General features: G+C 43.5%; 1 protein-coding gene across 3 annotated transcripts in view; it reads left to right on the top strand.

Annotated features, from left to right (window-relative positions):
• The window catches only part of POLG (DNA polymerase gamma, catalytic subunit), a 796,646-nt gene that overhangs the window by 606,373 nt on the left and 167,035 nt on the right, over positions 1-23,238 (top strand). For all 3 annotated transcript variants that reach the window (XM_086958137.1, XM_086958139.1, XM_086958138.1), the window contains exon 20: positions 16,094-16,262. In XM_086958137.1, coding sequence (XP_086814263.1) covers positions 16,094-16,262 — 169 coding nt within the window. The remainder of the gene's footprint in view (positions 1-16,093; positions 16,263-23,238) is intronic.

A 23,238-nucleotide genomic window follows, 5' to 3' on the forward strand; every position in this document is an offset into this window, starting at 1 on the left:
CTGGAGAGACTGGTGCTGGTGAAAAGAAAATCCTCTGGAAAAGCTTTGAAAACAACCAAACTGCCTATAGTCTTTGAGGCTGCTGATGGCCTAAGGGCCTGGGTGTAGGCTTGCTGGCCTTAAGGTGTTCTAATCCTTCATCCTCTTTGTCCCCAAATAAATGTGCACCATCAAAAGGAATGTCCAGAAGAGTGGCCTTTACATGTGAGGAAATACCCCATGTTTGAAGCCAGGCATACCAATGGTACCCAGCCCTGAATATCCTGTGTCAACATCAGATGTGATAATGTAGTGTGAGACGTTCTGTCTATACCTGATGGCCTCAGACAAGTGCACCGCAATGTCTTGCGGAACATAAGAGTAACTAAGTGGCCCATGTCCTGTATGGTCTTGGTTTACCTCGCTAGCAGCCAGATGGCATTCTGAAATGTCAGTAGCATATTTACAGAATAAAAGATTTTCTAGTCCCAAGCCTCTAGTCGCTTTGCTTCTCTGTCAGCATTATTCGATGGGAAAGTCCCTGATATTTGTCCTGAAGAATAAGATGCTTAGATGACCAGGATCTCGGAATGATATGACTGGAAGGGAAACTTCAGTGGGGCTGGGGATGACTTTTATTACTAAGCTATTCAATGCTGGTGCTGAGGCTGCTTCTCTCACACCGCTAGGATGGTCTTCAGAACCGCATCCTGAAAAGAAAGAAGGGGCTCCTAAGAAGGTGCTGATGATCTCTGTAAGAACTTTGATTTTGACATCCACGGTGGGTAGTGGCAAATCAAGCAGTTATGCAGCTTTTTCACCACAGTGAGGAAAGACATGACTGTTGGGGTTGGAAGGCCTGATGGAAAATCCAGCTCCGTTTCCCTATTCAAACTGTTGACAGAGGATATGCCCACCAATTGAGCCAGTTTTCCCATGTCCTCCCCTAATTTATAGAGATTAAGAGAGTCAGATTCCTAGCTAAAGAGCTCATGGATCCTTTGAATTTGGCACATTTGCTCCTGACAGTACTCATTTTTCTCCAAGAGTCTCTGGACATCCCTCATGGACTTACGCTGAGGCAGAGGCTCAGTTGCAGGTGTTAGAGCGAGATTTATATCAGGGCAGGAGTGGTCAGGGGGCTTGGCGCAGCAGCTCAGAAGCTGCGCTGGGAAGATCGTGAGAGAACTAGGGACAAAGGAGCACCTTAATTTGTACCCGGTTGGGCAGGAACCCTTGCTCTAAAAATAGAGAAAAACAGATATGTGAGCCGTGGAAACCGAAGCTGAAAGGTTAACAGTTTTATTAAGAAGGTGCAACTTCTAAAAAATACATTCACAGCATGAGAAATCACATAAGTTCTTAGTCCAGCGCTCCGCATTCACTGAAAGTCGCATAGACCAATTTGATTATACTAAATACAGTTTCCTGATTGAGAGTGAGTCTATAATTAGAAGTACATGTAGGCTTTGAGGTAGATTACTTACAAAAGGTGAAGTACACTTCACTGAGATTACTCATAGAATAAAAAGTACATATTATTGGAAACACTCATAGTACTATATAAGTGAGTTATCCTGCAATCACAATAGAAAAGCATGAAATGTGATTAAAGTTGACACAAGTTTAGAGAACATTTGCAGATATAGATTTTCTTATTAAAAAGCAGCTAAAATACAATACAGGTAATATATATATATATATACATGAAGTACAAAACACTTAAACAAGGGCCCTTGGAGACAACTCGCTGCCTGAATACCTACAAACAGACGAGGAGTTGTCCGAGGATATTCCTGTGGACCTCCTTTTTATATTGTTCAGGGCGTGAGAAGCCTATGTCACGTCATCTCACGCCACCTCGTACCACATACCCTTCCTTCGTCACCTACAGCATGGCCTGTACCTTTCCCATCCATACGTTCAAATGTAGCCCCTTTCCTGTAAATGCGACACGTACACTTGTCTAGACTAAGGTCGTGCCTTGTTGACTGGAAGATTGTCATAAATTCTGCTTGGGCGGCAGAAAGGCAGAAAAGTGTTATTATTGCGCAAAATAATTCTATTTATGCATGTATGTACCAGTCTGTAATGCTTGTCGCCACATTCATCACTCAAGCTTGGCGTAGCTGCGGCGTGAACTTCCCCTTTTTCTCATGCACAGCCTTAGGTGGCGGTCCAGGGTGTGTTGAAAGAATAGTGGGGAAGTTGAACTTTAACGTTCGTGAACTTAGCACACAGTAGGGTGGGGGCTTGAAACAGGTGTGCGGAGCCTCGCAGACAAGTAGGGCTGGGTGAAGCCTAGGTCAGACCTGCTTTCTGATTAAACTATGAGAACATGGCAGCACTCTGGTCAACGTAACTGAGGCCTATAACTTTCAAGCAGCAGGGCCTACACAGGGGTTAATGCTGGCTAAGCAATAAGAATATCCCAGGATATTTATATAGTAAAATCTTTCCCTCTCTCACTCCCCTGTCTTGTTCATATTATGGAATATCATTGAACATCATTCGAACTGCATATTTAGCTGGTGCTGGGGGAAGGGGCCATTGTGAGTCATGAAGAAGCAGCTCTTCTGAGTTTTTGTTCTGGGTAGCTCCTAAATCCTCATGTGGACTCCCTAATCTGTCACACATTGTCTCATAGGGATGTACCAAGTCGATTCCTGAAGGAAGCGGTGGAGTTCTATGCACCTGGGCCTGGTACTGACTATCCATGGGAACTTGTAATGTGCGAGAGTCAGGAATTGTCAACTCTACTACATTCATCATTGCCACCTATCCTTCGTCTCTTTGTCCCCTGCGTATCCCTGTGTATGCACCTGAGTCTGCATAGTTCATCCCTATTACCTTAGAACCGAATCTCTTAACACAGTGTATCAATACCTGTGTCCCAAAACACAACAGCAGCAGCACACAAAAAATGGGCATTAAAAATGTAGGTACTTCAGACAGCCATGAAGGCATCCAGTCCAAATGGAACCAGTCAGTTAAGACATCTGCTTGAGCACCTCCCTCATCATGCATCTCTTTCCCCATATTGTCCAAATCCTCGATGGCCTTCGTAAGTGTTCCATTGTCTGCATCATTGGCCAGGATGAAAGTGCAGCAGGACCTCTTTCCCACCTTGGCGCACACACCAGCATTCATTGCTGTTAGCTGGATAGGATGTATCTATGCTCTAGAACCATGAGTCATAGGGGTCGTAGTTCTTCTTTCACGGCGTTGAACCCATCACGGGTGTTGTTCACAAGCTGCATCAGTTCATATCTGGTCACCTGCAGCCAGCGTGCATTGGCTTTGGTCTGGAACAGGGGGATAATGCCCCCGAAGAAAAGTTCGGCATCGTTGAAAAGGCGGAATTCCTGTGGAATTTTGTGAAACAGGCCATCTGAGAAGTATTTCATGACTTCCCTTTTCCGGTGGTGGAGCAGGGTGACATCACCTGCCATTGGGTGTGCATGGATGTGGGAAATATTTGCTGCTGGGACGACCAGATGCAGTTCATGCCAATGGGGGGTTAGCTGCAGGTAGATGTGCTCCCCGCAGGCCCAATAGATGTGCATGAGGCTGGAGGTGCCATACTGAAGGTCCAAATTGAAAAGTGTGCTGCTGCAAATTGTATTTCGACCCACAGGAACTGTTCCGTTACCTAGGAAGCAAAGGAGAGGAGACTTTAGCTTGTATGCTCCTTTTTGTTTGTATGTCGTACCCTCATGGAGAGTGAATCTTCTAGTATCTTGTGCCCATATGTATGTATGTATGTATGTATGTATGTGTGTTCTTATATAGCGCTCGACTTACCCTAGGGCATCTCGGAGCTTGCCTTGGGAACCCGTCCTGGCTTTTCCCTGTGAGATAACCCGTACTGGGCATCCCCAAGGTGAAAGCCAGGCATCCCGCCGCGGGGGGGCCGTTGTGGAAATTAAGCAAGCTAATGCCCAGAGATGCAGAGTGTGAACCCATGATTAGAGTGGGCACCGAAGTGAGAATGATTGAGTCCGTGGACCATTGGGCTCAAGACCCTGCCGCGTCGGGAATTGAACCCTGGTCCCGGGTCTGACCTCTGCTTCAGGGTATGCCTCCTCTAACCAGTGAGCCACACTTCTCCACAGCACACTCCCTCCCCACATCCTCATTGGTGTCATGTTTGTGTTCTTGACCTACAATTGGGGTACCTAAGGAGGCTGCCTTACATACTAAGTCATGTGGGCCATTCCACATGCTGTTAATAAAAATATTGGCCTTTAGGCGCAAAATTGGTCTCCACTGACAAGGGCATGTGTCATGTGTATGGTTGGCTTGTTGATATTCGGGTGAGTGGCATTTTGATGGGGGCGTTGGGAAGGTGAAGTACCCTTGCTTTTTAAAGTGATACACCCAAACCTGCATTGTGTTGGCAGACACTCCCATATCACGGTAAACCTCCATTCTCCTTCCAAACTCCACTGGATCAGAAACAACCGTAAATGTGACATATTTGTCATCCCACTCTGTCACGTTTACAAATGCCTCATTTATCACGGCTGACTGGAGCTGTATCTGACCATGTATGCGGCAAAGAAACAGGTGTAAAAGACATTTGGCTGCGGGTGGTGGGACTTCCTTAGGAAAGATCAATTTATCTGCGCCTACAGCGTGGGGAATGTGTGAACATACAAAGCATGACTCATTTGCGACCTTCCTTCCAACCTCCCTCATGTCTCTGTACCACATGTTGTCTAATAGAACGTTGTGGGTCCCATTATCTTCTGTGGTCTCACTATCAAGTATAGTGTGCTGGTCGAAGGCGTAAACAACTGTCTTTTGGATATTACTGACCCAGTCTGGAATTTGCAAAGCCTGTTCTTCCTTACGTTGGGTAACGATGTATGTCTGATAGGCACTTCCTCGTGACCCATTTTATCTCTGACACTTCGTCCCATTCTGTGGGGTCTGTTTGGGGTGAGAAAGGTGTCAATGTGGGTGGTGCATAGGTGTCATAGCTACTGCTGGTGCTTATCCCAGTTTGCTTGTTACCAGGAAGTGTCTTGTGCATGGGGTGCCCTGTTGTAGTGACACTTTTAAGGTCGCTGGTAGCCCTTTTTTCTTTCTCTAATCGTACTGCTAACCAGTGGAATATGGCTACTGAAGCTACAAACATAACAAAGAAAATAATTGCAATTGTACATATCTTTTTCATTGAAAGCTTGAGATGCGAGGCCGGTCTGTTGCTGTGTCTCAGTCCGTAGGCCATCAGATGTGATGTCAAGTCCTTCATTGGTGATCTCTGAGGTGGCACCGGCCACAGTGCCAGTGGCAAAGGTGGAACAGAGTACCTTTGGGCCGGTGGAAAAGAAATAACTGGAACAGCAGCAGGTGTCTCGGGAATGGCGCTAGGGCCAGAGGCATAAATATTGGTATGCCATATGACTCCATGGGGCCTGAAGGCATACCAGCAGGGGGATGTCACTCGGAGAAAAATGCTGTGCATAGTATTATAAAATGCTGGAAAGTCTGGGTAATCTGGAGTCACGCTAGATTGGAGCCGGGTGGTTCTGGGGGGGGGGGGCCCAGCTGTGGTGTTATAGAGGAGCAACGTCGTGGTGCCGCATTCGCTGATTCTACCAGTGTCCAACTCTAACTTCGAGGTTTATGATCCTGTGGGTGTCAAAGGGTGTCGCTGAGACATTTCTATGCTTTCATATATTCTATGTTTTTTCTTCTTTCTGGAAACTCTTAAAGACCGTGACCTCAAATGGCATCTCTCTTCATCTTGGATCTGAGCGATGCATAGTTTAGCCTCTTGTTCTTTATTTGCCTTGGGTGCATGCTAAGGCTTTATGGACAGGACCTGGCATCAAGATCTGACCCCAAACACCAGAGACAGATAGGGGCTGGTAATGAGCAACTGTCGCTCACAATCCCTACAAAGCTTGAAGCCTGAATGCTTCAGGGGAGACACTCTATCACTGCAACAAAAGAATTTCTATGTGGAAACGCTCACTCCAGCTCTCAGAGAGAATAAACTCCTCATCCACATCAAAGACATGGATGAAAAGGAACTGCTGTTGTTGCAGTGGAGTCGGTGCTATATGGTTTTGGTGACATTATCTGACATAATTTCCAGCATTAGTTTGAAGCCCGTACCATGTACTAGTGTCTTAGAGCTCCTAAGTTTCCAGATACAGTCAGATATCTGGAAATATTCAACAGATGAGGAATCTGCTGGTAGAAGTATCCATCGGAAGATAACAATACTGATCAAACCAATTTCATCATGGTTTGCATCTAGGAAAAAGATTAATTTTCCCAAAAGTTTTGAGGACAGCTGTACGGGGTGTTTTAGGATTGTCTTGGAATTTTAACTGCTTCATTGCAAAAACTCTGCATGATGGCATCACACAAAGAGATATGTCAGAATACCAGTAGGTGGCATCGACACTGTCTGCGCCGGATGTGACATGCCTAAATAGGCGCCACCCCAGCACGCTGACGTCAGTTTCTTTCTTTCCGCACAAACAGTCGCAGATCTGAAGAGCTACCTCTGTCATTATTTGACCAACATTTTCTTGATATTTGTTAAGGTACATTTTTCTAAATTGTTTCCAGTGTGCTTGGGACATATCACCTCCAAAACCTACGAGTTTTACAATTTGTGGTGAATTACACTAATAGATCTCTGTGACTTATCCCCAATTGGTCTGTCTTTGGTGATTGGGTTTCAGTCACGACTCCAAATCCTGTCCGGACTGCTTGTCAATGCACCCAAAGGCGATTTGGAAGCAGTCGCTAAAGTTCCTTGCAGAGTTGCAAAGCAAGCCCCCACATCATTCCCGCTCTCGAATGCTGTCTCAGTTCTGTCACTTCTGCGACCCTTCATCATCCAAATCAAAATCGTTGCTGGTAAGTCTAGGAAGAAAAAGTAGTGGTCAAAGTCCACGGATGGAGCCAGGACCCGTTCTCACACTCCATCACCAGTCTTGGTGCCGACCCCCTCTCCGCGCCATCCAGAGCAACTCCTGTCAGTTTCAAAAGTTTTATGAAGTTATAGCTTATATCTTTGGCCAGCCGACTTCCTGTGGCACATCTTCTGGCCCCAAGGAGCCGATAGGTGTCACATTTGGACTACTGTTTGTGGGTCCTCCCCCAATGCCGATTGGACCTTCTGGATCTGCTCTCGGATCTGGACCGACTCTGGTCCAAGCCTCATCCCGGCTGCACTGCCGGCACCAGGGACTAGTCCCTCAATGCTGTTGCCTACTTCCCCGATTTTGCGCAACAAAGGGACGCTAATATCCTTTCCAGCTCAGAGACAGCACTGTGACTCCATCAGAGGTCGAGACTGGCGCCAATTGAACCATGACAACCCTTCAAACCAGATACAGATCCTCTATCCTTTGGTCTGGTTGAAGAGGATGCTGACTATGGGGCCTTTGGCCCTTCTGATGACATAAGCCTTTCCAGAGAAAAAGTGGTATGAAGAGCTTTACGACGCCAGTGGGTTAGACACCTCACCAGATTCTGAGTTAGTTTCCCAACTTAGCTAGGCCATGAGCGTCCTTATCCATGGTTATGAGGAGGGCGTTGGAGGCCTTTGATCTCTTTCTCTCATCTGTGGAGGTTAAGACAAATGTCTTAACTGAGGTGCTCCAACCGGGGCACACCAGTGCAGAGCCTCTGTTCCTATTTAATGTAGTCCTCACAGATGCACTCCTGGAGGCTTGGGACAAACTGTGTTTGGGTTTCCTATGAACCATTAGATTGCTCGTTGTCACGTCCTCCCCAGGGCACCCCACATTTCTCACACAGCAGCCCACCCCCAAGAGTTTGGTGGTGAAGGCGTAAATGGCCTGAGTAAACCCAATTGTCATACCTACCAGCCCTCCAGAGAGGGAAGCCAAAAGGTTAGAAACCTTTGAGAAGATGATCTTCTCTTCCATTAGTTTAGCCTTGCAGTCAGTCAACACAGCTTACTTTTTAGCTAGGTACACCCAATCTTTGTGGAAGTCAGTGGCACAAGTACTACCTGTGGTTCTAGAGGAGGCTGGAGCAATCTGAACCCAAGCCAAGCTGGATGCAGGGATGCTACCAAGTTCACCATCAACTGTGGTTTGGACACCACAGACTCCCATGTCAATGTGATGGACCCGGGAGTGGCTCTTAGGCGCCATGCTTGGATACTGCCAACTGGCTTTTGGGGGAATGTCTATACATGCCTTATAGACATGCCCATCGATGGTTTTCGCCTGTTCATTGACGAAGCGGACGCTGCGCCGGACATTAGTTGTGTTACTGCTTGCTCTGTTGGATTATCCGCCACTCCTTATCAACCACATTCCTTTCCCCCATTCTGTCCGCTGTGGGAGAGGGCTTCAGAACTGCAACTACCAACCATACCCACATGGCCGGCAGCAATCCCAGCCTTTTGGTAGCAGAGACTCCCACAGACCTCGTGGTCAGCAAGGACACAGTTCATCGTAGTTCTCTGCTCCTCTGCTGCAGCCCCCACCAAACCTCTTTATTATGCCCTCTTTGGTGCACCACCATCTGGTAAGTGGAAGGATCCAGAACTTCTTACCGGAATGGCAGAAAGTCACTGCAGACATGTATGCGTCTCAAATTGTGCATGGGGGTTACACCCTATCATTCCTGGAAAGCCCACCATCCATGTCTTCATCAGTGCACTGGCTGTCAGTGGACCATCTCTCCATGTTGTGCCAGGAGGTTCTTGCTTTTTTGGCCAAAGTAAACGATTTAGAAAAGGTGGTGGTAATGAACAGAGTGTCTGAGTTGAGCAGACCACTCTTACCCAGTCCAAAGATCAGGGCTTGATCCATCACCGTTATTTATCTCACTGCCCCATCCCAGCTCAGAACCTGGCTATATGCAAATCAGTCTGTCCCTGGCCCAGTGCATCATGGGAACAGGGCAGACTAAACTACCAAGCCAATTCTTCACCAGAAAGGAGACAAGCTACCGGGGACCGGTTTCTGGCATTTCAGCCTTCTTCGGCCCGGCTTGCTTGAATCCTGATGGAGCAGTGAGAAAGGGACTCATGTCTGAGTATACCCTGCCACACCTATAGTGGCCAAAAACGATTTAGAAAAGGGGGTGGTGATGAACAGAGTGTCTGAGTTGAGCAGACCACTCTTACCCAGTCCAAAGATCAGGGCTTGATCCATCACCGTTATTTATCTCACTGCCCCATCCCAGCTCAGAACCTGGCTATATGCAAATCAGTCTGTCCCTGGCCCAGTGCATCATGGGAACAGGGCAGACTAAACTACCAAGCCAATTCTTCACCAGAAAGGAGACAAGCTACCGGGGACCGGTTTCTGGCATTTCAGCCTTCTTCGGCCCGGCTTGCTTGAATCCTGATGGAGCAGTGAGAAAGGGACTCATGTCTGAGTATACCCTGCCACACCTATAGTGGCCAAAGTAGCCATTGAGAGAATGAAGACACCAGACATAGGTCATGGTTGCTACTTCAGCTATCCTCTGGTGCCAAAAAAGAAAGTAAGCCTCCACTCTATTTTAGACCTTCTCCCGCTCAGTGCCTTTCTGAGAAGGAACAGGTTTAAAATGCTCACCCTTGCCCAGGTTCTGTCTACCCTGGACCCTGGAGACTGGATGGTAGTATTGGACCTTTAAGGCGCTTTAGATTCCGTTCTTGCAGGATCACAGGCATTACCTACAGTTAAAGCTGAGCACTGAGCATTTCTAATTTGCTGTGCTCCCCCTCGGCCTCACCTCTGGTGTTCACGAAAGTGATGACGGTGGTTGCTGCTTATCTTTGGAGGTCAGATGTCCCAGCTTCCCCTAACTTGCCGACCAACTACCGAAGGCAGGCTTGCCACAGGCAGTTGTCACCCACCCCTAGACTTTGGTGCATCTTCTACTCTCTTTCGGGTTCACTATCAACAAGTCGAGGTCACACCTGACTGCCTCTGAAAGTAGCTGGAATGCCAGAACATTTTCTTGGTCATACAGCACCTGGCGGGATCTCTGAATGTCAGAGTGGACAAACTCAGCCACTGATGCCTTGCAGAACACGAATGGTGTCTACATCCAGAGGTGGTGCGAGGACTATTCCAAGAATGAGGTGAAAGTTGGCTCAATTTATTTGCCACTGCCAAGAACGTGCACTGCCTCTCTCGCATTGGAGTTTCCAAAGTGACTCTCTACTAGATGCATCCTGATTGGAATACAATTAGGGACTCCTGAACATTTTTATGCCAATACCACTCCTGTTCTGAGTCCTTACAAAAACACAGGACCCAGTAGGCCCAACTCACACCAGTGGCCCCGGATTGGAAATGGAGAGTATGATATCCCAAACTCCTGAGCAGGAGCAATTTGTCTTCTGATCAGGCTGTCACTTCTGGAGGATCTCCTGTCACAGTAGCAGGACCGGTCCTGCATCCGTAACTGGTAACGCTCCATCTTCATGCTGGACAATTGAGCAGTAGCAAGTGAGAGTTTTTGATCTTCCTCCCAAGGTTGTTGATGTTATTCTGGCAGCCTGGCGTCCCTCAACGAAATGTGTATACGCATGCTGTTGGTAGAAGCTTGCGACTTGATACTCCGACAAGCAAGTAGGCCCACTCCATGCAAAGTTGTCAGCGGTGGTACTGTTTGTGTTATCGTTAGCCCTGCAAGGCCTCACTCTGGGTGCTGTTAACAGCATGCTTCCACTTTCTCCTTTCATTAAGCCTCAGTAGAACTGAAATTTAGTTTTGCCTTTTTTGATGTGTTCCCCCTTCAAACCCATGCATAACTGTCCTGTCCGCCTTCTCGCACTTAAGATGGTCTTCTTGGTGGCCATCACATCAGCCCAGAGGGTGAGTGAGCTGCAATGCGAGCCTTCTCTGTTTTTAAAACCGTACACTATTGTCTACCACGGCAGACTTGTTCTGCGAAGCATGCCTCCTTCTACCTAATGTGGTGACCCCATTTCACGTTTCTCAGACTATCAGCCTTCTGATGTTCCTTGCTCTCCCTCCCCCCTCTAAAGAGGAGGAGCAGCCTCACCATTTGGATTCAGAGAGAGCTCTAAGCTTTTATATCGATCATATCAAAGAAAGCCAGTTGGACGATCAGCTTTTCATTGGATTCACTGGAGGAAAGAAGGGCACGGCATTGCAGAAGAAGACCATCTCTTGATAGAATGTATGCTATATTAAATTCTGTTGCAGGTTGGTGAAGAAGCAGCCCCCAGAAGGTTGTTGTTTGCATTAACTTAGCTCGCACAATCAAGATGGAAATGTGTTGTTGAACTGTCTTGAGTCAGATATAGTAAAATGCATATAAAAAATATTTAAAATAAATAAATAAATAAAATTCCCAAGCCTATTCAGAAAAATCCAGGTACACTTATCTCGCAAAACCAGATAAAAACAGTTACAAATGGAGTGACAAGACTGGATATTTGGATTTTTGTAAATTTTAAGGCAAATAAAGCAACGAAACAGTAAAATGTGCATTAAGGTCAATGCTTGTGGTAGGCAAGGACCTAGGTGTGATTTCAGTCTGCTTGTGATGGTGCAGGTGTTGAGTAAACTTTGTGAGTTTCACCTGTCATAAGTATATCACGGGCTTCGTTGCTTTTTGTTCTCAGTTCCTTGTCGTAGCCGAGATGCTACTCAGGGAGTGAGTCGTGCACAATAGCTAGTTTCTATAAGGTAATGTAAAATAGTAGCGCAAGATGTGATTTTGAAGCCAGTAAGGTCTCTCGAAGTTAGGCATGCTGTTGCTGTGCTATTACTGAAACCTTCAGTTTTGAAAGGAAATGCTCTGAGCAGGACAAAGCTGGATTGAAATGTTATATCTGTCAAGGGTACTCGGGCTCTTCACATTCTGGACCCATGTTGTAATGAAGGCCCCAACATGTCTCCTGCACATTGAAACTCAACAAAAATACACCAAACTGGTGAACCTTCAAACAGTTTGTAGAACAACTTCCTCTATGACAATCCTCTGTCCCACACTGGTTCTCATGCTGCTGCAAATAATTTTAGGAACAAAACTGGGTCTTGGCTCCTCAACAGTAAGGCTAAGCCTAATTAAACTCACAAAACAATACTACTGCCAGTACTGGGTTTTTTGGTTAACCTCACAAAGGCTGCTATGAATAAAACATGGCAATCTCATATCACTTTTGTTGCTGATTTATTATAACCATTTTTTTCAATCAGAAAGCTTTTTCATTTTTTTAAAGACATTTCTGTGCATGTGCGGATATAAATATACAAAATATACAAATATATACAAAAATTACAAAGCACAAGTGAAGGACAACTCCTTATTTCATTGACAACACATCCATACTAAACCTTTCTCACTACAGTCGCTCTATTCACATTCACACACTAAAACAAAAACAAAACCATTAAACTATACCTCTGAGGTATAGGTCAGTGTCAACACAAATTATTTGAAATACAAACGAAAAATTAGAAAAATTATAATCAGTTTGAATCCAGTCTTTATAATCTCTTCATATTGTTGACAATTGACCCTATAAGATCGACGCTGGTGGCTGCTCTGGTTAGTGATTTAGAATGTGATAGATGATGGAGCCTAACTTAGTTCGTTTGTTTTTGTTTTGTAGAAACTGTAGTGATCCTGAGGAGAACCCCGCAAATCAGGGAGTTCGAAACGCGTCGATCTTATAGGGTCAATTGTCAACAATATGAATAGATTATAAAGACTGGATTCAAACTGATTATAATTTTTCTAATTGTTTAGAACTTTTGTAATCTAGGATTTATTTAATCTTGCTAACCGTTTGTATTTCAAATAATTTGTGTTGACACTGACCTATACCTCAGAGGTATAGTTTAATGGTTTTGTTTTTATTTTAGTGTGTGAATGTGAATAGAGTGACTGTAGTGAGAAAGGTTTAGTATGGATGTGTTGTCAATGAAATAAGGAGTTGTCCTTCACTTGTGCTTTGTAATTTTTGTATATATTTGTATATTTTGTATATTTATATTCGCACACGCACAGAAATGTCTTTGAAAAAATGAAAAAGCTTTCTGATTGAAAAAAATGGTTATAATAAATCAGCAACAAAATTGATATGAGACTGCCATGTTTTATTCATAGCAGCCTTTGTGAGGTTAACCAAAAAACTTTGTCCAGTACTGGCAGTGGTATTGTTTTGTGAGCTGCAAATAATTTAGCATATATGTTCCCAATCTTGTACATACCATATGGGTCCTGGTGTCATATAAAGAAAAGCAATCACTGTTTTAACCCACAGTTGTCCTTGTGTTATTTGTTGATGGTTTATTTCATCCTATCATTAGTGAAATATGTTTGAGCTTGTTGCTTTGCTCACTTCTGTCATTTTCTGTAATTGTAAATATGATATTTTTGTTAATCACAGTAACACTTTGCAATAAATAAGGTACAATCTGCAGTATGATCATCGCAATGGCTGTAATTCATCTTGTATATCAATCACACACATCAGGCTGAGACCAGAGCTAATTTTATCGTTGCTTTAGTAATATAGTCTCCAGTGCAGGCCACGGATGCTCTTGGTTTTATCACCAAAGAACACCACTGGGTCTAGGCTCCCAACAGTAAGGCCAAGCCTCAAATAACAAACCAACTGACCATATGCCAATACTGCTAACTTATTTCAACTCTTTTTTAAGAGCGGTTATACTGAAAATCGAGCAATATAACCCATAAACTTCTTCATTTATACATGCCACTAACATTTATACTTTACAAACACTTTTACTCATTTTAAAAAATTCTCTCATTTTTCTCACACTCAGACTTCAAACTCACTTCACATTCATTCACCACACCACATATACAGACCATATACATTTACTATTTACGAAACTTTATCTTGAACTCCTGTCTCTAAGACAAGCCATAGTACGAGATTCAATTTAACTCAAAATATTTAAACAATTCAAACTTCGTTTCAAATTCTTATGGCTGATGACATAAAAATCGTCTACGCGTTTCGAACTCCTATTTGTTTTGGAGTTCTCTTCAGGACCACGCAGCTTCTCTTTCTCTTCGCTGGATATGATGTGCACCGTCTAATTCTGAGGTTTAGATATTTGTTAACTGATAGTGGCGTATCTCTTCGAGACTGCAGAACTTCTTTGGGAGGGAGGAAATTATTGTGGAAGTATGTCTTTTTATGGATGGCAAAAGAGTGAAGTTCCGTGTTCCTTCTCCTCAATAAAAGGTGTTACTTGGTGGCGAAACGTCTTATTTGACTCTTGCGTCCGGTTTTGAAAATAACTGAAATAAGTTAGCAGTATTGGCATATGGTAAGTTAGTTTCTTGTTTTTATCACAGCAATTCTCTCTGCTTCCTTCTCAGATTGTAGTCACATCATTACTTTTCCCAGCATCTGTCTCTACAGGAAGTGACATCACTGGTATCGCCCACCACTGTCTTTAAAAGAAGATGCCAGGCAAACAGACCTCTTTCCCCGGCAACCATCTCCTCCTACCTTTCTAGCTGACACTAGTTTGTTCACATTGGCACCTCCGGATCCATTTTACCTGTGCATGGTTACATCTTGTCTTCTGCCATCTTTAACCTTTGTTGCTTTGGAGTCACTGTGTGCTATGCTGACAGATAACAGCATCAAGATTCACCAATATGATGATGATAAACAACTTTAAAAGTCTCCTTTGTTTCAGACACCCAATGCCTCAAACATTGCTTGAACATCACTAGGGCCTGAATGCCCAGTGTCTACCTGAAGCTCAACCCAACAAAGAAAGAATTCCTGTAAATTGCCAAGATCAATAAACAAGATAGCATACAATCCTGGCTCTGTTACTTGAACCGCGATGGTGTCAAACACCAACTTTCACCGAATGCCATGTCACTTCGATTCACCCTGGACAATACCCTCACTCTCAAGGAACACAGTGCCACTGGCTTCAAGCTAGCTTGGCTGAAGAAGGGTATTACCCAGAAACCGGTCGCAGGATGCTTGTTTCCGGTTCTGGGAAGACCTGGCTTGGCAGTTCCGACTGGACTGTTCCCATGAGGCACAGGGTCAAGGCTGATTTGCATATAGCTGGGTCTGAACTGAGGTGGAGAAGTGTGCTAAAGAAGGATGATGGATTCAACCCAGATCTGTTACTGGGGGTGAGCGTCTGAAAAGTGTCAGCGCTCCGTCCATCATCTCCTTGTGTTTGCTTTGTTTGCCCAAAAAAACAAAGATGGCCTGGCATCAGCTCTCTCTTTTAAAGAAAGTGACCTCAGAGCTACTGTTTAGGCTCTTATACTGTCACATCTGGGTGGTGATAATGCCCTACTCCATGGCCTCCCTGATTCCACACGGGCACCCCTCGGAGCATCCTACAGCCACAGCACGTCTCATCCAGAGTCTGAAGAAATATGATCACAACACCCCTAGCCTGATATAACTCGGTTGACTACCCTTGCCTGTCTGCACCATCTTCAAAACTATCTGCATAATTTACAAAGCCAACTTGTCCAGCACCCCTGCTTATCTTGTAGACAAGCTTGCTATATCTGGTGGTTCTCTTACTTTTTATTGATATATGTTTGATGTAGTATACATTGAGTTCTTCAAGAAGCCTGCTGTGTCTATCAGCGTTTAGATTATTTTAAATGTCCAAATATAATCAAAACATTGTTTTGTATCTTGTTACCCCCTAGTTCATATTGCTGTCTGTGTTTCTTTTGATTGTTTTGCATTTCACGTTGTCCAGTTAATTTGATGACTATGTTAGGACATTGTATTATGCTTTCCAAAGTCATCATTGATTCATGGCAAGGCAGACTACCCACAGCTCCTGCCCATTTCTGTGAAGACGCTGCTCTGATGTACACCAAAGGCCATGTGCCGTCATCTCACCCAGATGGCCTCCCCAGTTCAGCAAGGAGGTATTCACCACCACAGGATCCTGTATTTGTACAGGAGTGACTGGTTAACCCACCTTGAGAGGGGGTTGTCCTTCCACCAGTGCAGGTCCGAGTGACATTCATGCAGCTACTGATCTCTAGAAAGCCTGCCAGAGCACTGCTGTTGGTTCTTTATGTCCCCCAAGCAATCAGATCAGAAAAGGAGAGCTTGAAATTGTTGAAATAATCTTGGCACTTTTCTGTGCTGCAGGTCCAGAAGAGGACAGTGGAATGTGGTGAGCCACAGAGTGTGGGAAGGAGGGACGGAGTCTGAAATGTTTAACAAGCTGGAGAGCATTGCTTTGTCTCCTTCGCCCAAGACACCTGTGCTGGGGTGCTGCATCAGCAGAGCATTGGAGCCAGCAGCTGTGAAGGGTGAGGTAAGGACAGCAACACACTTACTTAGAGGACTAATTGGTGCATTTTTCTGTCTGCTAAACTGTGAAGGTGCTGTAAATGTGTGTACCAAATCCAGATTAAATTGTTTACTACTTTTATATTGGTTTATGTATTGCAAGCCTTTTCCTACTTTTTAAATATCTGCCACCTCTTTCTGTAGGCACTATAGTAAATATAAGTCTCATTTCTCATAATGGAATACAAGCTAACTACCACTATGCCATCTTTCCTATTTTCCTTTTATCAGTGCCAATTGCTTTAACTCCATGTCTTACTCCCTCTGTAATGGAGGATTACTGAATGTCAGGCTCAGGGTTTTGCTGACCCTTACACATTTTCCAGGTAATTTATGTGTATGGTTAGTTCCTTGGTGGCTGAATAAAAGCACAGTTTTTGTTTGGTCATTAATGCTGCACAATCCTTGTCAGCTCACTATTGGGAATCCTAATGCTGAACAGGTTTTACCACCTCTATATTTATTTTTATTAATGGTAGTTTCTACTTTTGCTTTCCATTAGAAGACTCTCCGCCCATTAGTTTTTATTACTGTGCTGTCTCCTGTTCCTTAATGAAGTGTGCAATGTAATTAATAGTAACAATTATTTGTATAGTTTTGTATTTCATAGATTTACATAATGTGAATCGTTCCCGACTGTCAGGCTAGGGGCCTCTGGTAAAATATATTGTAGAAAGTTTATGTTTAAGTTTTCACTCACCATTTTCCTCTCCCTACCATAGCTGCAGTATCTCATAGGGCTAAACACTCTTGGCCTTGCAAAACTTGTTGTCTTAAGAAAAAATACTGAAAAAAACAAATATAATGGTTATACAAAGTCACAAGGAGCATCTTCATCTGGAAACAAATCTGTGAGAAGTGTTTCGCCTCCTTCTATGACTAAAATACACAAAGCATAGGAATTTAGATTCTCCTTTACATGGGAATAAAAGGCTGGGAGGTGCTGACTATGGTGCCTCCTCTTTGGCAACCCTACATGGCTTAAAGAGAGTTTTCATAGTGTAGTGTAGTTCCTAGTTTCCCACTAGGCCCTGCGCATTGGAATAACATAAACAGTAGTATCGACGTGGAACTGCGGATATTCCAGGCCTCCACTGACTATGCTAAACTTAATTGGGTTGTGTTACCAACTAGCTCAGAGGTCACTGGAAACTTTCTTCTCTGCATAGGAAGTGATCAGCTTCCTTGGCACAGACAAGAAGGGATTCAGCTTTCCAACAACCGTGCAACATGACAACTTTGCTCCTCAGATCAAGAGTCAATCTCTAGGGTCGTGTGAAACAATAGACATGTATTTCACTCAGTCAGTCTAGTGCAGTTTACTTTCACGAGATGTAGAGAATAGAGAGACGGGCGTTTATCAATAAAGGGTTAACATTTATTGAACAGTCTTTCTTCTCGTACAAGAGAAATGTATTGCCACAATTGCAATAATTGTTATTATAAAAAGTACGTACAGTAAGATAAGTATTGCGAAATAGAACTGTAAAAGCATTGATATGGTTTCTTAGCCATACAATGGTTTAAAAGTAATACAACATATATACAGTCATATATACATTAGGCTAACATACTCAACTGGTGCTTCTAACTAAGCCTACCCCAGTGTGCCTGACCTAAGCCTAACACGTGAAAGGGGAGTAAGTAAGTAGCTTTAAGTTAAGTTGGTTTTGCCAAGGTTTGTTTCAAGAATTCTCATCTAAGGGTTTAGTCAACACCATACCTCTGAATAGAATGATGGAGGATTGGTATCTCCTTCAGGGGTCTCTCTCGATATCCCAGTCACCCGCGAGGGTAGACCGGAAACGCCGTGGCTGGATTTCTCTGCACGAGAAAGGCAGCGGGTCTCTTCAGCGCGTCGAGGAAGGAGGGGGGACAGCGTCCGCAGGCAGCTGGAATCTGCTGGATGTCTTCGCAGAGGGACGGCTGTTCAGCTCCTTAAGCGTACTGCACCATAGTTCGCGCTTTAGCAGCGATAATGGTATCAGCAGCTTCACCACCACAGGGACAGCAGGCTGCAGCGACAGAGTGCTAGATTTACCAACACGGGGTCTTGCAGGCAGCTGGCATCAGCAACAGTAGCTCTCATTGCTTAAGGCAACGTTGGTAATATTTATACCTGACAGGTGCCGGGTTTGACGCAAGTTTGCTGGACATAAGACGTCAATTAAAGATGTCACTAGGAAGTGATAGTTATCAGTTGCTCATTAGAGTTCAATTACTAATCAAAACATAGCAAGCGGGGATTTCCAGGTTTGCTGAGTTTTTATCTTGTTGAAGAACTCGGAGTGTTATCTAGGAATATCAGATAGTGACTACTGCTCTGTCATTGCACTAATTGGTCGCAAAGGAAGTGGCAGAGAGAACTATGTTGGAATGTGGCTCTGTTCGTGTGAGGCCAGAGATGACTTTTCAGAAAATCGCACTTGAACGGTTATGCCAATATAGGGAATAAATGGATTTATAGCCGAATAGGGGCATAAGGTCACAGTATCGATCAGGAACCTAGATAAACACGCAACACCCACTCCACGGGTTAATGTCTATCAAAATTACTAAAACTAAAGCAATTAGATGCATGTGTAACATTGCCCACCCCAAAATACATAAATGCATTCGAAATAGGCGTACTTGTAATACATGAATTTAGGTACTGTACGTTTTTTAAAGCATAGTAATCATTCAAAAAATTATTGCATATGAAATCAATGAACGATTATGCAAAAGGAATTACACATGAAGTATCTCTGACAGAAGAAAGGCGAGATAAATCATCACATAAAAATGCATTGTAATAACATGTGTGCTAGAGGCTGGTGTAATGTTGTTATGTCTCTAGATGTGTTTAGAAATAGAAGTGTGAAGCTTCTGTTCTCTAAGAATAGTTTTTACGTTAAGCAAAGAATTGTTCGTGCCAAAAAAGGTCAATATTAGAAAAATTGTCCAATTCAAAGAAAATAGATTTCCAAAGCTCTTGGCAGTTTTTGTTGATCAAAACTGAAGGCCGAATTCAGAGTTCATGGGAACACTGTGTGTCGGAAAGCTTCTAAAAGTTATTGTTTCTGTACGGGTGAGAACATCGTATCAGACAGGCTCTCAAAGAATTAGTCTACAAAATCATGTGATAGTTCAACCAAATTAGATAGCGCTGTAACTTGGCAGGTGTGAGAATGATTGCTGTCATCGAAGGCAGGACCAGCAATGCTCACAGAACGTTGTACCTGGATGATGTTGCTTTTGTCACTCGCTCCACTGTTACCACTTGGTTGTAGCACAGGAGTCTCCACGAATGCCGTCATCAGGATTGGTAGCCGCTGGGGACAACACAATGCGTGAGCCGTTATTGGACTGAGCAAAGTATCGACGTCCATTGGTACTGCTGATGGAAGTGAAAGACAGATGTCCAACACGCATTCATCGCCGCAAAGCATACACCGTAGCACAGGTAAAATGCAATTTTGCCATATCGGTCTGAATGAAAGGAACCAGGTCATGTTTAGATCTCTCAGCCTGGCCAATCCAAGGACGTTAGTTATCCTGTCCCGGTAGCGCATTGCTAGGATTGTCTCTTCCATTCCCATGGGAGCTATGTCTGAGCCGAGGCTTGCCATAACGAAGCAGGAGGGTCAAAAATAGAATCCCTGCGACGAGTCCCAAAAATAATGGTATGCCGCCAAAAATGGAGTGCACAAAATTAGGAAAGATTCCCAAAATTGCCTGGAAGGGTGTTAGCAGTCCCGTAAAGACTGTCTTAAATATGCCTGGGATGCTTGTTGCACTAGACATGTTAAGGAGTTGGCTGAACATTTCTACGAAATGCACGGGGCAATTTGTTGATAAAAGGTCATGAACTTTAGTAGCTGTCCTTGCAACTAGAAGATCATACGTCTCTTTAGATGACGTTATAGGCACTGTTGTCTGTAAAAGTACAGATTTCATTTTGCTTAATGTATCAATTCGTATAGAATAGAGATTCAGACGAGGCCAGATGGGAGTCACTATGTCTGGAGGCCCACTCGGAAACAATGCTTGCATACAGCATTTGACCATGGATGTTACTTCTACTAGATAACTTTTCCCTGGCACGAGGCCACAACATCTGTGATCCGTTCTAAGAATGTAACTCCTGTTCGCGAGTTGCATAAAGAAGGGCTCTATCTGAGTTGCAGGTGTGACTAGCTGGTGGCATGAAAGGTTGTTTGAATTTCCATCACATGCTCCGTGTAAATTAATACCCTGACACAAAAGTATACCGCTTAGTGAATGTTTACAATTTTCACCACTAAGAAATACATTTTTGTCACTGTCACTATAGCAAGAATGAGTGTATGGTAATTTCCATTCGGATTTTACATATCCTTTACCCAATTGTTCATATTGGCCAGCAGGTATGTACTCAAGGCACTCTTTAAATCGGAAAGTTGTTATCGGAATTGTGATAATTCCGTGTATTATCCATTCAATGACAGGACTCTCTGACATTGTCAATGGTAATCTCTCGAGTTTTTCGATGCTCAGGATTGTATAGTCTGCTCCTTTCTGTGCCAAACTGATCTGTTTATCAGTAAGGTTAAAACTGGAAAATAATGACGTTGTGTTGATTAAACGCCAAGGCACATAGCCTGAACGAAGATTTTGCAGCGTCCAGCCTAATTCTATAATAGAGCGTAATTGAGACTGGCCATGTTGTAACATTAGCAAATCTCTGTCTATCACATCAAAGGCAGAGGATACAATATTGTCCAACGAATATATTCTGGAAGACAGAGTCGTTAACCCATTGTCTACCACAGAAAGTGATTTCTCCAAATTAATACGATCAATTTCTCGTATTTTTTCAGCAGTTTCAATTTGCTGTACTTTCCAAGCCTCGTTGTAAGCAGCATAGATACTGGTCGCTATGAAACGCTTTTGACGCTGTTTGCGTGGTCCAAGAATGAAATCGCGCAAATCAGCACCATCTTTTAGCAAAGACAAGTGTTGCTTAATTTCAGCCAGTGTGGACGTAGTTAGCCATTCAAGGCAGAGTTTCCCTACACTGTATGTTGTTATAATCCCTGGATGTTGTCTCTGGGAATATCTAGAGTCTAATCTGGTCATTTTTAACCCCTGTGTTTTATTCAGGAATCTTTCTTGACAGCTATTTGTGTCTGTAGGCCAGATTAACCACTTTTTCCAATCAGGATTTGTTCTGTTGAAATGTAAAATTTGTGACACGTCTAACTCAATATCTGTGGTTGCATTTTCAGGTATTGGCTTTGGTATAGACGGTGTTTTAAGGTCTTTGATCCTAGAAACAAGATGTTTGGTGTATTGTGTCATTTAAAAATAACATTTGTTCTGGTATCATGCAGGTTCTAAATAGTGCTTCAATGCCTTGCACCTGCCAATCTTTTGTACCCCAAATTGTTTTAGTTTCAATATTATTTTTCCAATAATCAAAACCAAATGTCATCATTTTGTCATAAAATGCTTCTGAATATATCAATTTAGAATTTGTCAGCATTGTTTTCATTCCTGTTTTATCTAACAGTTTGTAATAAAACGTTTCTGCATTACTGGTGTTAAACCCTGAGAAGTATTTGAATTTCTCAAAAAATGCTTTAGAACTGCTTTTAGGTGGTGTAGAACAATGTTCCCATTGATTATACATAAAAACATTTCTAGGCTGTGCAGATTTATGCAAGTAGTGATCCCCATGATGGGTGTAACAGAATAACTGCTCATAACTAGATGAACCTTGTAAATAATCATGATCTGTGAATCTAGCTGACATTACTAAATCAGACATCATGTCATTAATACTGTTAAAGTCCCAATCATCAGAGAATGTACTAGGTGTCACAAAGTCACTTAAGGAAACCTTTAGTTGATGAGGATACTTCAGGATTTCGACCGGACCATAGATCTCATAGTCTGTTTTCTCCCATACTACCCCACCAGGTATCGGAATTGCTGTGACATTTACTGTTGACAGTTCTCTTTTCTTCACGTGGGATGATCTGTGTGGTTTCAAGACTAGGTTGATGTTCTGACTTGCTGTGTCCATTGTAATATATTTTCCTTCAATGAATTTACCCAAACACAGTACCATGCTGAGCCAAAGCAGGAGGAAAAATACACCTAGACCGAACCAGAACTCTAGCCAAGGGGAAATTAGGTAGATTTCCTTCAGTTGATGAAAGAGTTCCGTTGCTTTTTCTTTAAAAGTCTTTTTAGTTTCTGGCATCACTTCGGGGTCGTTTAAATCTTCAGAGAAGTTGTCGAAGTTGATGAAATAACCGGAGGCAGTTCTGTCAATTGATGGGATTGTTCTTTCAATCTGTCTCTCGGTAGCACTTTCTGATGCCACATCATTGTAGACTGGTGTTGTTTCTTGACGAACTGTTTCAATCTGTGTTTCAAGAGGCACGAGTTCCATGGCATTATTGCATAGTCCTTCATTGTGCACTGCAGGCTGATCGAATGTGATTAGTCTTTCAGTTTGAACCTCTTGGATTGTTGCAAGTTTGGGTATTCTGTTGTTTCTTGGGAGTCCACTGGGCCTACTGTTGATTATAGGCCACATGCTTGTGGTTTTACCAGATCGATAGACACGACTCTGTTCTCCTTTTTACCAGCAAGGGGCGGTAGCACAACTGATCTTGTTCCGGTGACTGCCAAGACAGGTACTGCTTTTCTGTAAGAAGGCCCAAATTCCTTCTTCACCGCGATCTTTTCTCTGACTAGATCCCCAATCTTTGAAATCCAGACAGGCCTTGCTGGGGCTGTTGCGGGTGGTGCCTCGTCAGTGGTACTTGGCTGTTGCTTTAACTTTGTGTTGCTTAATGATTTTCTTGTTTCATTCAGTTCCTGTAAAACAGCCAAACGATCTTTGATGTCAAAGTCTGTTGTTTTTTCTTGTACCACTGACATCTGACTATCGAGGTCCTGAACTCGCA

This window comes from Lissotriton vulgaris, chromosome 2_1 (genome assembly GCF_964263255.1).
Source record: "Lissotriton vulgaris chromosome 2_1, aLisVul1.2, whole genome shotgun sequence".
Lineage (NCBI taxonomy): Eukaryota > Metazoa > Chordata > Amphibia > Caudata > Salamandridae > Lissotriton > Lissotriton vulgaris.